At 40.7% G+C, this 14,544-nt stretch overlaps 1 protein-coding gene and 1 long non-coding RNA gene across 2 annotated transcripts in view; both read left to right on the top strand.

The window, feature by feature from the left end:
* The window catches only part of LOC138953757 (uncharacterized), a 16,211-nt gene extending 1,667 nt beyond the window's left edge, over positions 1–14,544 (top strand). The window contains exons 4-7 of the mRNA XM_070325654.1: positions 563–610; positions 1,069–1,137; positions 5,943–5,993; positions 14,473–14,544. Of these exons, the coding sequence (XP_070181755.1) occupies positions 563–610; positions 1,069–1,137; positions 5,943–5,993; positions 14,473–14,544 (240 nt within the window). The remainder of the gene's footprint in view (positions 1–562; positions 611–1,068; positions 1,138–5,942; positions 5,994–14,472) is intronic.
* On the top strand, positions 7,949–9,344 carry LOC138956477 (uncharacterized). The gene is made up of 3 exons (XR_011452675.1): positions 7,949–8,077; positions 8,482–8,656; positions 9,003–9,344. It is a non-coding gene; the product is annotated as an uncharacterized lncRNA (long non-coding RNA).

Raw genomic sequence — 14,544 nt, 5'->3', positions numbered from 1 at the left:
TATGTGGGGTGGTGGAGGGGTGGGGTGGGTTTTTTGGAGCAGGTAAGGGTCCCGGGGTATGTATGGTGTCAGTGTTTGGTTAAGCTGTCGAAAATGTAGTTAACGTTGTTGTAGACCACCGAGTTCACATACTGCTCACAATAGCTACTGTTTTCATGTATATCTGCAAATAAAAACGAACAAAGAATGAAGGGACTGATATAGCAAATCAAGTTAAACCACCCAACCAAACAAAAAGCCACTGAGCAAACGAACGAATTAATTTTGTATAGCAACAAGAGCAATTGAATGGTTTGTCAAATGTTGTATTTTTTTCTATGGCAAAAAACTACACGGCCGTGCAGTAAAACCCTACTTTTGCAGAATCATATTCTACATTCAAAACTACGGATCTGATCAGTATCAACCCGCGCGCGCGCGTGTGTTAGTGTGTTAGTGTGTGTGTGTGTGTGTGTGTGTGTGTGTGTGTGTGTGTGTGTGTGAGTGTGAGTGTGTGTTGTGGTGCATGCGTGCGTATGTGCATGTATCTGAGATTCTTTCTTTCTTTTGGTTTCGTCGGCAGTTGAACGAACAATGCAAAAGATTTTCAAGCACGAATACCTACCTGAAGGTAATTTGTTGTTTCCGTGGTTGTTTTGTCCATATATATATATGTAAATCCATAAGACTAGTTTGTTCCAACTTAGTCAAGTGTCTTAGAAGATAATATTCATGATAAAGCATTCAATTTCAGATTAGGCTGTTTAACATCTCGCTTTCAAAACACGAGGCCCAATGTAAAACAAGATTTGTTTATTTTTCTCCTTCTTCTGTGATTTGTCATGAATGTTGTGTCATTGTGCAAAATCAGTGAATACCAGACTATCTGAGTATCTCATTATATTTTTCTTTTCGACGACAAATTCACTGTTCACTGCTCGGTAAACCAAAAACGGTTTTACACAAAATCGGTTTTTCACAACCTGAAGCAAGAGTGCGAGCAAACTTCAGAGCAAGCAAGCGGTCAATCTAATAACCAACCGGCTAAATAAATAAAACGTATTTTTGACTCTCACATCTGTATTGCAGATGCTGAAGGGCTTATACGAAAAGACTGGCGAAATTCCGCCGAATTTCTTCATGTACTACCTTCGGGATGTAAGTGTGTGTGTGTGTTTTTCAACAGTAAAGCAATTATCCATGCAGCGTGTATTGTGCAACTAAAAGATGCATGTACAATTTTCCGGACAGAAGCAGAAGAACAATCGTGTCTGCGGGGGAGAGCGAGAAATAAAAAGACCAACAATTGATGAACTCATGAGTGAACGTAGACGACAAAAGTTACAATATGCGACGCTTCGACCCTACGAGAAGACCCGAGAGTCGAAACGTTGTATATTGTAATGTTCGTCGTCATCGTTTACTCGTGAGTTCATTTTTTTTTCAGAACAAAAATATATTAAAACATCAACACCTGGCGTTTTTCTTTGCAGAGTGGGATTCTCTGCTGAAATAGTGTAGCAGATTGACATAGGTGCCACTTATGGCATTGGTTCAACAAAAAATGCCATTCTGCACACGAAGATGCCTGGCTTTTGATTGTTGACAGGTGTTTAAATGGGAGGATGCTCCTGTCCCCTGTAAATACAGAGGAGATCTGAGACACAAACACAATAGCTGAAATATAAATGTCCGTATACCCTAGCTGGTTCTTCTGTTCCGCAAAATGCCGATACAATTGTGTCCAGTAAGCCAGTTACGCGATCGTACTATGTAGTCACATTTAGTCAAAACGTTTTAACATAGAGGGTGGAATCGAGACGAGGGTCGTGGTGTATGTGTGTCTGTCTGTCTGTCTGTCTGTCTGTCTGTCTGTCTCTGTGTGTGTGTAGAGCGATTCAGACTAAACTACTGGGCCGATCTTTATGAAATTTGACATGAGAGTTCCTGGGTATGATATCCTCAGACGTTTTTTTTCATTTTTTTGATAAATATCTTTGATGATGTCATATCCGGCTTTTCGTGAAAGTTGAGGCGGCACTGTCACGCCCTCATTTTTCAACCAAATTGGTTGAAATTTTGGTCAAGTAATTTCCGACGAAGCCCGGACTTCGGTATTGCATTTCAGCTTGGTGGCTTGATAATTAATTAATGACTTTGGTCATTAAAAATCTGAAAATTGTAAAAAAAACCAAAATGTTTTATAAAACGATCCAACTTTACGTTCATCTTATTCTCCATCATTTGCTGATTCCAAAATCATATAAATATGTTATATTTGGATTAAAAACAAGCTCTGAAAATTAAATATATAAAAATTATTATCAAAATGGTTTTTTCGAAATCAATTTAAAAACACTTTCATCTTATTCCTTGTCGGTTCCTGATTCCAAAAACATATAGATATGATATGTTTGGATTGAAAACACGCTCAGAAAGTTAAAACGAAGAGAGGTACAGAAAAGCGTGCTATCCTTCTCAGCGAGACGAATACCCCGCTCTTCTTGTCAATTCCACTGGCACTGCCTTTGCCACGGGCGGTGGAGTTACGATGCTACGAGTATACGGTCTTGCTGCATTGCGTTGCGTTCAGTTTCATTCTGTGAGTTCGACAGCTACTTGACTAAATGTTGTATTTTCGCCTTACGCGACTTGTTCTTATTACACGACTGATATAAATTACCAAATTCAATGCAGAAATTTCTTATCTGTACTTTTGCCAATTCCCATCTGTTCATTGCTGAGGCATCATTCTCGGCTTCTTCAACCAAAACATCCAGAAGTGAATTCATTTGTTCCAGAAAATGTTGATTTTTCAAATAACTGTTGTTGAACCGCCAGTAACCTGGACCTCTTATAAAATCCTTGTCATTCATTTCAATAACAACAGCTTTGTGATCTGAACTTGGAACACAAATATGATCTGCTGATACACACGATAACAACACTCCTCTAGATACAAAACAATAATCAAGACGTCTGGCAACAAAGGGGTTAAATCTGTTCTGGGTGAAATCTTGTTCATCATCATGAAAGTATCTCCATATGTCAGTTAAGGTATTGGTTTAAATCTGTGAAAACTTCAATTTCTCTGTTACTATGAGGCCGGCCAGAAACAATATCAAGTTCATTGCTGACCACACAGTTAAAATCACCACATAAAATAAACTGGTCGGTTTCAAATTCATCCTCAATATTTCTAATAGAACGGAAAAATGCCATTTTCTCATTTGATTCATTTGGGGCATACACATTTATAATATTAATGCACTGTTTTATATATTCTGCAGAGATAACAACAACCCGTTCTTGTTTTTTTCACTAATTCAATTTTTCCATCAAAATGTTTTGATGTCAAAATGACCTCACCCTTACTGTAACATGTTCCAGCTTGTGCAAATACGTTCCCTCCCCATTGTTTTTCCCACACTATTACATCTTTACAACTTATGTGTGTTTCTTGCAAATAATATCAAACTTTTTTTCTCTAAAAAATTTAAACAACGTTATTCTTTTCCATTTGTTTCTCAGTCCTCTTCAATTCAACGAACAAACACGCAGTTTACTATGCTGTATAATTATGTGTCTTTAAGACAGAGAGAACTTTGTACAAGAGTCAATTTGGCTGAATTGGCTGAATTTGGAGGCTTTTTGTTAGAAAAGCAGTTACCGCCATCTTATAACCAAACAAACTTGAAACAGTACGGTAGTCGGACTAGAGCAACTAGAGTGGTGTCTCTGGGTTTGACAAGACCTCTTTTGAGCGAAGTTTAGTCCGACTCTAGTGACTGGGGTCGCCGCTGAAACTTGCCCAAGATCATGTGAAAAGTTGGGGAGGCTAAGTGTACAACTTTTTCAGGTCTCCCCACAGATACTCTACCTAGAGGGCCCCGGTACCAGGGTCCCAAGAATAAGAGGACTTTTGGAAGTTCTTGGAGACCTTCAGTACACAAAAGCCTTATTTGTCATATCAGTTAGATTTACCCGTCGCGATATAACCTTCGTGGTTGAAAACGACGTTAAACACCAAATAAAGAAAGAAAGTTAGATTTACTCCGTATATAGGCCTACATTCGCGTCAGTATAGATACGGCAAAACATGTTATCGTCTTCGAAACCAAGCCAAGTGTAGGTTCTTGTTCATTTTGTATCGAAATGAACAAAAAACGCATGGTAATGCAAATTTTGTGCGTCTCGCACTTTTAATTTCATGGCGTCGCGGGACCCCCTCATGTATTTTTAAATGTAGTACTTTTTTCAGCTTCTGGTGCGTATGAGACTCAGGAACGCACAGTTTGGGGATCCCTGTCTTTAAATCAGATTGTGCCAGTGTTCATGTTTTAAGAAGTTGTCTAAGAAGGTTTTATCTAAAAAATTAGGTAGAAGTGCAATGCCAAGGCACTGCATACCCCCAGCGAAGGACAAGTCCGCTCTCTCTCTCTCTCTCTCTCTCTCTCTCTCTCTCTCTCTCTCTCTCTCTCTCTCTCTCTCTCTCTCTCTGTCTCTCTATCTCTCTCTCTGTCTCTGTGTGTGTGTGTGTGTCTCTCTCTCTCTCTCTCTCTCTCTCTCTCTCTCTCTCTCTCTCTCTCTCTCTCTCTCTCTCTCTCTCTCTCTCCTGTGATGGCGCTAGTATTTTTTCAAACCGGTACACAAACTTTTATGATGCAAACTGTCCAGAAACAAACGGTAGGGTGGTCATTGAAACCAGGAATAGTCCAACTCAGAGTACTGGTTTTGCTGTTTTACCAGCGAAAAACCCCCGGTAGTTCTAAAAAATCAACCGGTAGGTCATACCGGCAGACATTTTTTCTCGGTAGTTTCTCATTTCAGCCGGTAAAATGCCGGTAATTACCGGATAACGCCAATACTCACACACACACACACGCTTACCAACGCTCACTCACTCACACGCACTCACTCACTCACACAAACATCAACAACACAAAACACACTCATACGCACATATAGACAGACGGACACACCCACCTTTACAAACAAACGCACATACACACCAAAACACTCATACACACACAAACATACACACAAACTCACGAACACACTCACGCACATACATATACCCTATCCCTCTCTCTCTCTCGCTCTCTCTTACACCCCCCCCCCCCCACAAACACACACACACGTACATACTCACGCACTGACGCACACGCACACACACATAAATAACCACACTATCTCTTTCTCTCTCTCTCTCTATCTCTCTCTCTCTCTCTCTCTGTCTCTCTATATATCTCTCTCTTACACACACACACGTGCGCGTACAAACTCACGCACGCACGCACACACACTCGCGCTAGTGGGAAAGCTCCGCGTCAGAACATCTGCATATGACCTCCTCTTGTCTACTGGCTCGAACGATTTATTCCAATCCCAAAATAGCACTTCTTTGCATCTCGTATGACCCCTACCTTAGAATCTCGTACCCATATATATACGAGCTGTTTTGGCAAAATAAAGCACATATCTACCTTCGAGACTCATCGAGCAGCGATTTTCGGCGCTCGATCGCCGACACTTGCAGCTTTTAAAGCAATTTACGGAGAATACCAACCGCTCTATGACATTTTATGCTTCGGGAAACAAATTTAGTCATCGATGAATCAGTATATAGCTTACCTCAAATCCCAGTGTAAAGCACACACTTCTGACAAAAATGACCAAGTGTGCCTTCAATCGTGTCAGGCGCAGCGTTTTATCGGTATATCCCCCGTGTTATAATCTTTGTACTGTTTGATGAGGTTATGCGTCTTTGTGACCTCTCGTTGTGTGCAAAGAGTGTGCTTGAGCAGAAAATAGAACTGTGCATAAACACCTCTTTTATCGCGTAACTCTCTAAAGATACCTCCAGGTACTTTAGAAAATTCTGATGTCGAGCTTGAAGCTTTTTGTTTCTGATAAGTTGTAGAAGAGTATTTGGATGTTGCTGCTTTTTTTTTTAATTTCAGGAATACAGACCCGCGCATGTTCAAGAAAGTAGGCCTATATCTGCACCGCTGGTAAGACTAGTTCTTGTGTGTGCGTGTGTTTGTGAGTTCGAGTGTGTGTGTGTGTGTGTGTGTGTGTGTGTGTGTGTGTTTATGCGTGCGTTTATACGGTGTGTGTATGCGTGTGTGCGTGTGTGTGTGTGTGTGTGTGTGTGTGTGTGTGTGTGCAATTATTTGACTCACCTGAGTAACCACAAAATTTAACTCGGAGTAAAAATTTCGTACGGAACTTTATTCCCTTTACAAAAAAATAACTCCCCCACAAGTGTACTAGCTCCCATGACAAATAGATAATGAATACATTACTCCACCACGAAACTTTTATTCCCCTGTCCCCTGGTGGTGGAAGGGGTAGAGAAAATATTAGCGCGACATTCCGTTTGCACGAGATCCCATATGGGCGTTAATGTTTTCGTTCCTTGTGGAAAGCTTTTTTCTAGGAGATTTTAACTAGGAGCAAGTTTATATGTGGACTATTTTTAGGGTTGAACAACTAAATGGATTGATGCAGGTCACAGTAGGATCAAGTTTGTGTTAATCAGTCGAACGTGAACGTTTTCTTTTATTTAGCTGGAACAGCATTAATGTTTTGACTCAACTGAGTGATGGGTGAGTATTAGTAGTCATCCGTGTCCGTCCGTATTGGCGGCCGGCCGTGGACAACAAAACTTAACGTTGAGGTTATCTCAGATGTCTTTTAAGCTAGACTTTTGAAACTTTGCACTGTTTTAGGCTTTGATAATCTCACGAAGTGACCCCAGTTTGTTTGACCCTCGTCAAATGTTGGGGTCACAGCGGGGTCATGTTCGATTCATGATAATCTAACTTTGACGTTACCTCAAGCGTTTTTGAAGCTACGGCTTTGAAACTTTGAACACTTGAAGGGTTTAATAATCTGCCAACATGACCCAAATTTGGTTGACCCCCATCACATCACCAGCGGGGTCATGTTCTTAAACACTTTACGTTGAGGTTTACTCAGTTATTTTGGGAGCAAAAGCCTCCAAATTTCATAAGTGTTGATTATCAGCAGACATGATTTGTGGCCATTTCTGCGAAAAGGGACACTCTTGATCTAAGCCTCTGATTGGAGAAACGCGGGGTCAAAGTTAGAGCAAAATGTAAACAAACTTTGCTGTGCTGACTGATGCCCACTTCAAGTTGAATTTCTAAAATGTTCAATGAATTATCAGCGATAGTACAATGAACAGCAATTTAAAGTAATGGAAAATAGTCTTGGGATCAACATTACAAACTTCTAAAAATGTTTATGTTCATTCCTCCTCAGGAAAAACACATCGAACCGATGACAAGTTGACTGCGATGATGCCGAAAATGTCGACAGAGTGTTTTGTTGTGCTTCGAGAAAAAAAATTTCGTCGCTAGTTTTGGTCAAGTTAAAATAACTTACCTATTTTTTGTTTAAGGTTTGACAGTAAGCTTAATATAAACTTTCATCTGGAAGAACATTCAGCAAAGTGATGTAGCCAAATCATCACACAGCTACATTTCACTAGACGGATCTATATGCATAGTTCATGTAGATCTGACTTTCACGCGACCGTAGCACTGTACGAAAAAGCAGACGACAAACGCAGTTGCCCGACGAAGAACAGTTACTCCCCGTTTTCATCTTTAGTTGCTTCCCTTGCTAAAGTTACTGATATTTAGATCAGTGGTTACTGACTGGGGCATTCTGTTCTTTGCAGCTCTGTGAATTCTGATAGTGAAAGGGCAAGTCAGTCTTCTCAGTTGAACACGGAATGTTCTGCTGACAGAAGTCACTTTGGGATAAGACAACGATTTTGTTGACGAGGTCAATGCTGTTGATTCAGAATAATTTTGTTGCACTTCGCCCGGACATTTGTGACTCCGAAGTCGAAGCAGATACTTTGATCACGATGGTGTTGTAAACGTTCATGATGACAACGCACACTACTAATCGGTTATAAAAGAGTTCTCCAAGAGCATAAGCCTATTGCGAAGCAAGGTCTTCCTCTTCCTCATCGTTTGAATGCCCGGACATCGTAAATGAGAACCTGTTGCTCTTTCCGTTTGCTGTCTCCACTTAGATCTATGACAGGCTACAATTTCAGGTAAGTTACCATATATATATAGACTGCAGTGTGTGTGTGTTTTGTGTGTGCGCGCGCGCGCAGCTTGTGTGTGTGTGTGTGTGTGTGTTTGTTGTGTGAGGGTTTCTGTATGTGTGTGTGTGTGTGTGTGTGTGTATGTGAGCGTGTGTGTGTGAGAGAGAGAGAGAGAGAGAGAGAGAGAGAGAGAGAGAGAGAGAGAGAGAGAGAGAGAGAGAGAGAGAGAGAGAGAGAGAGAGAGAGAGAGAGGGGTAGATAGAGAAAGAGAGATGATAATGACGATGATGATTTTGATGATGATGATGATGACTGGTGATGGTGGTGGTGGTGGTGGTATGTGTGGTGGTGTAGTATGTTTTCAAACTCCTCTTTTTTTTATTTAACCAATGTTACTCTCTTTCTCTCAGTTTGCTGGCGTGGAACAGCAAACAAGTCCAGCAATTCACCGGACAGTGCAACAACAAAAGACAGAAGTGCCTGGCCACAAAGCAGGTGTTCGACAGAATGGGGCAACAGCAATGTCCAGCCGGTTCCAGTTCCAAGGAAATCAGCATGGTTTACCCTTGGGACTTTGCTCAGTAGGTAAAGACATATTAATACTTTACAATTTGTCAGTACTTAAAAAAAAGGGGGGGGGGGGGAACAATACAGTTATATTTGTGTGTATGTGCTGTTTTCTCCAACAAAGAAGCACACACACAGACACACACACACAGACACACACACACACCACACACACACACACACACACACACACACACACGCACACACGCACACACGCACACACACACTACATTTTCGATAATGTCACCATACCATACCAGCTTAGAAATGGCAAGTGGATAGGTACCCAAAACCAGACTTGAGCTGTGCAAATAGTGCTTAGTAAATAATATGTTGATCAACTCTGTGGTTGCCTTTGTTTCAGAGAAGCAAATCGTCTACCTTGCGAATGAGGCAGGGGTACAGAGGAGGGTAGCAACTTCAGTCTTCGGAATGGTGCATCAATACTTAGGCATGCAGTTTTGTGTGTGAATGAACAGCACAAATCCATTTTGAAAATGTCTTGATCGTCGGCCACATCAAGTTCGACCCTGATTGGCCTTTCAGTTTGTTGAAAGTAAAGGGAGACGTTCGATAGCAGAGTGCACGGATGACATTTTCAATTCAGTGAAGTGATGGACAGACTGACAGACCCACGTGTGCAAGGACACACAGCACCATGTTACTTTCTACAACTGGAAGCTGTATTTACCAAGGAAACTGAACAATTAATAATAATAATAATAATAATAAGAAGAACATTTATATAGCGCTAAATCAAAAACTTTCGTTAAAAAGGCTTGCTCTAAGCGCTTGACATCTAAACTAAAACGTCATTCACACTCTTTACAATGATGTACAAGAACTTCATGTCACACTCTTTCATTCAGTATAGCACCATTCACACAGTTGTTATTCTGTACAAGACAATAAGTTAGTCTAACATTTAAAATGTTCATAAGATGAAAACAAGAGAAAACCAGACTGATTAAAACAACTGCTTAGTGCTAACAAAGCATGAATCTTGATGATAACGTAATACATGTTTAACTGTTAAGACCATAAAAAACCTATATGCTAAAATAACTTCGAACTTTTAAGAACTTCTTATAAGATACACAGCACATCTAGATACTCAACTCTCAACTCAAATTTTATTGGCTTCAATTTTCATAGAAGAATTTGTCTTGCGCTTGGGAGAAAGTAAGAGTATAACATATAAAAACAGCATTCATATCACATTTCATGTATCACACACAGTAATCACTAGTATAAGCCTACAATTATCACATTTGTACCTGTATCATACATGCAAATAAATAGTATCACATTTCCACGTATCACACACAATATATACATTACATATAAACACCAGAATGATAAAACAAAAGGCAACTCGTTAAAACTATTAAATGCATCAATGTCTAAAACACGAAAGACTCAAATATAAGATACACAATTCTCTAGAATTGTTTATTAAAGCTGAAACCGACCTGCTCAAAGTAAACCATACCCACCCCCTCCCTACCCACCCCCAACCCTCCTCCTACACTAAATACTAATTATTTCTACTCTTAACTTCCCAACTACATGTTATCCATAAACTATGCACAGGAACATGTGTGTCAGCATTATGTGGCACCGACATGACTTGTGCATATCTAGCTTACAGCTAAGGGTTAAAGTTAAAGGACTACTGCAGTGAAAAATTATATTTATAATAATTTAAAACAAAAGACAAAATAACAAGCTGAATAGAGATGGAACCGTTACAGAACAGGATGGCAAAATGTTGCGACTTTAGGAGTTGTGTTTCTGGAAGAGGTGAGTTTTGAGTGCTCGCTTGAATGACTGTACTGACTGAGAGTGGCGAATGTGAGAGGGGAGAGAGTTCCATTGAGTAGATGCGCAAAATGCAAAAGTGCGTTGTCCATATGCTTTTGATTTTGTGTGTGGGATGACTAGGGTGCGGCTATCAGAAGAGGAGCGGAGTTGTCTAGCAGGAGTGTATACAGTGAGAAGTTCAGAGAAATAGGCAGGAGACGAGGCAGAGAAGAAGTGAAAGCAGAGAGTGGACAGTTTGTATTCAATGCGGGCTTGGATGGGTAACCAGTGGAGTGTGCGGCGAAGTGGTGTGACATGATCATATTTTCGTGCTTTGAGGATCAGGCGTGCTGCAGAATTTTGAACTTTCTGTAGTTTGTGCAGGAGGTAGAGTGGACAGCCAGAGAGAAGAGAGTTACAGTAGTCAAGTTTAGAAAGAACAAGAGAGCAGACTAGAGTGTTTGTAGTTTGAACGGACAGAGTATGGCGGATGGTTGCGATCTTGCGGAGTTCAAAGTATGCGGACCTACAGATGTTGGAGATGTGCTTGTTGAGTGTCATGTCTGAGGAGATGGTGAAGCCGAGGTTTCTAGCTGAAGAAGAGAAAGAGATGTCGGTATTGCCTACTTGGTGAGAATTTGGGAACTTAGTGGACTTTTTCATGCACAGAAGTGCCTCTATCTTATCATCATTTAGTTTTAACTTATTTTCTACCATCCATGACTTAACATCTAAGATTAATCCTTGTTATGAAATTTAGAAGTACCACAACTTCAAGTCGACAAGTGTGTGTGTATTGTTTTCAGCAGACAGCCTCAAATCGTTTGTGTTTGTATGTGCGTGGGTGAAGAAAGAAAAGAACATGGAGGGGGGTAGTATGAAAGAAGAAGAAATATTCGAGAAAAAAAATCATATGGCTGATTGTTTTTTCTTCTGCATGGGAGGAGAGAATGATAGAAAAAGACGAAAAAGTAAAAATTAGGGTAACGTTACAAAAAGGGCAATAACTCTGGAATAAAACATTATTTTGACCTAAAACCATACAAGTAATTACGGCAGATGGTTGAACTTACTATTTCCCGGCAAAAGTTTGTTTTTGAAAGTTTGGTCATTTTAAGTCATTTTGGGGGTATCTCCAAAAAAGGGTCATAACTCTGTGAAAAATAAATTTGAAGGTCTGAAATTCTCAGATCACGTTCTAAATATAACAGTCTGTCAAATAAAATCCAAAACTCAAAATCGATAAATTTGTCAAGAATGTCCCTTTTCGCAGAAATGGCCACATTTTGGAGTCACAGCATGAACATGTTTGCTGGAAAAAGTCTTGACCTCACCAAGCTATGATGTCATTGTTTGATTTGGTCACAGCTTAGTGTCTTGTAATTTTAGTCTTGGCTATTGGTGATGAGATCATGTTATGCTGTCATACTGTCAGAAATGACGTCACGTAAGTGTCTGAGTACACATGTTTTGGGCAGCCAAACATTAATTTGGTCATGAAAATAGAGAATACTACATGGCTTGCTGTGTCATACCAGATTTACACGAGTTTTTTTGGCTCACGTAAGTGTAGCCTATGCGATCGTAACTTTGTATGTCTGTGCGTGCGTGCGTGTGTGTGTATGTCTGTGGTAGAAACTTTAACATTTGACGAAACACCGAAATACTCATTTTACCTGGTTATTATCCAAGCAACAGCTTCAAAGTATTGAAGCAATGATCAACATTTCGTCGGCACGTATGCAGTTAACGTGTGTATCCAAAGAAAATGGGTGGTGGTTTTTTTTTTTTTATGGGGGGGGGGGGGGGGAGGGGTGACATGTTTGTGTCGTGTGTGGTATGTAGAACAGGTCAGGGGTCAAGGTTAGGTCAGATCGCGTGAAGGATTGTGGTATCGATACAGTTCAACTCACCGAGCTGCAGTTCGCCGATTCGGGGAAGACGATTTCTCATTGTTCGGTTTCGTAGCTCCAGAAAAATAAATAAAGAAGATACCAAAGGAGATTTCCAACAGGTTGATCTGCACAGCGTGTTTCCAGTGTGTGCGCGAGGAAGCGCTGTCGAAATCCGCTAGCGCAGTGTCGATCTCGGCAGGCGTGTCCCCGTAAGTAGGCTACAGAGACAGATCTAGATCTAGTGTCTCCCACGCTTGCACCGTGTCCCCTATGCTTACTGTGTGTGTGTGTGTGTATGTGTGACGGAGTGAATGAGTTTGTGTTACTGTTTGTCGATTTCTTACGGGAGCCTTGAAGGCTTAGCCTCTTGTTTTTTTAAATATTGAACTGCGAGCGAAAGCGAGCTGTTCACTATTTGAAAAAGCAACGAGTGTAAATCTGGTACGACACAGCAAGCCATGTAGTATTCTGTTTATCCTACATACTGTACTTACGTGTATTTTACTGAAAATGTCTTGCAGACGAGGCAGCTAAATTGAAGACGCTTGTTTTGGAACCTCGATCTCTTCTAAAGCCTCGTGCAATCTATTACGTCAAAGCAAAGAAACGTCACTCTGAAAGTGTGGCGTGACGTGTTAGTTCTAAAGATTCATCGAGGGTAATTAGCGAGCGCAATTTTTGTTTCTATAATGACGTTTGTCTCGGTGACTTTGGCATCATAAGCAGTGGAAAAACAGGTCCCTGCCAGACTTGCTTGACATGACCTCATTTACATGATATACACACGTGTGATTTGAACGATTATTATCTCACGGGTGTCTCTCTCACGTATGTAGGATAAATGATGGTTCTTCTTACCAAAAAATCTGTTTTTCAAAATGTCAAATGTCGAGTATGAGGGGTAATATACAGTGGCATCCTCATTATAAGACCTGAAAAAAACAATCTGAGAAAATCATGTTGATAATCTGACAGAGACATAGACTCTCTGTGTAAATAATGACAGAGAGTCTATCTAATCAGGGGATGAGGGTATTAAAAGGAAGGGAGACGTTTATTGGGTAAGATGTTTGGGGGAGGGGGGTAAGAAGGGAGGGGGGTAAGAAGGGAGGGGGTAAGAAGGGAGGGGGGTAAGAAGGGAGGGGGTAAGAAGTGAGGGAGTCTTCTATTGGGTGGGGAAGGAGTACGTCTTAGTTTGTGGAGAGGCGAGGGGTGCTAAAAGGGGGGTTTCACTGTAATGGGAAACGACGGAAAGTCGTGTAAGCATTTGCTTTTCTTCTTTATTTTTGTTGTTGTGGTGCGGGTTCATGAGTAGTGAATTCCTCCTTTTAAGACCTACAAAACCCTGTGAAAATCAGGTCTTAAACAAGAAGGAGTTTTAAAATGGGGGTAAATTTACAGAGGTTATGAACAGAAAACCTTGAGAAAACAGGGTCTTGAACAGATGGAGGGTCTAATCGGGGGCTGGGGGTCTTAAAAGGGAGATCGAGTCTTCTATCGAGTAGGGTGGTCCAGGTTGGGGGGGGGGGGGGGGGGGAATGTGATGGGCCATGACGAAAGCTAGTCCTGTAAGCATTTGCTTTTCTTGTTGGAGCTACATCTTTGAAACTCAACATACTTCTAGAGTTTGATGACCTCCGGATACGACTGAAATCTGTTGCCCCTCAATGAATATCAAGGTCACAGTGGGGTCAGATTTGCTTAAAAAAGGAAATACTATCTTTAAACCTTCACAGACCTCCAGGGTTTGATGAACTCAAGACATAAGTCTGGTTGGTCCTGGGCAAATTCAAGGTCGCGTTGGGCATGGGATTGTGCCTGGGTCGATTAAAATAAAATGATAATTTTCTTGAAAGTTTAATAGATAAGTTGAACAGATATTTTGAGTCTGATTCACGTAACTTATGACAAAGATGAGTCGTGAGAGCATTCGCTTATTTTTGTGTTACTTTAATTTTCTTCTTTAATGGGTTTTGCTTATTACAAATGTACAGATTCTTTTATAATCTTCTGAAGTGCTAAGGCTTGGTCAGTTATGAAAATAGTCATGATAAATTCCGAAATAGACGCACACAGCAGATTTTGTGTATAAGGTAACAATTAACAGCGCATTCCCTTGATGTCTTCTTTCGCCAGGGCGCTCGCCCACCAGGATTCGCTGGACGCAGTGAATATCTTCCACAAAACCACATTCGTATGGTACAGTGA

Source organism: Littorina saxatilis, linkage group LG2 (assembly GCF_037325665.1).
Source record: "Littorina saxatilis isolate snail1 linkage group LG2, US_GU_Lsax_2.0, whole genome shotgun sequence".
Lineage (NCBI taxonomy): Eukaryota > Metazoa > Mollusca > Gastropoda > Littorinimorpha > Littorinidae > Littorina > Littorina saxatilis.
This window is presented reverse-complemented; position numbering and strand designations above follow the sequence as displayed.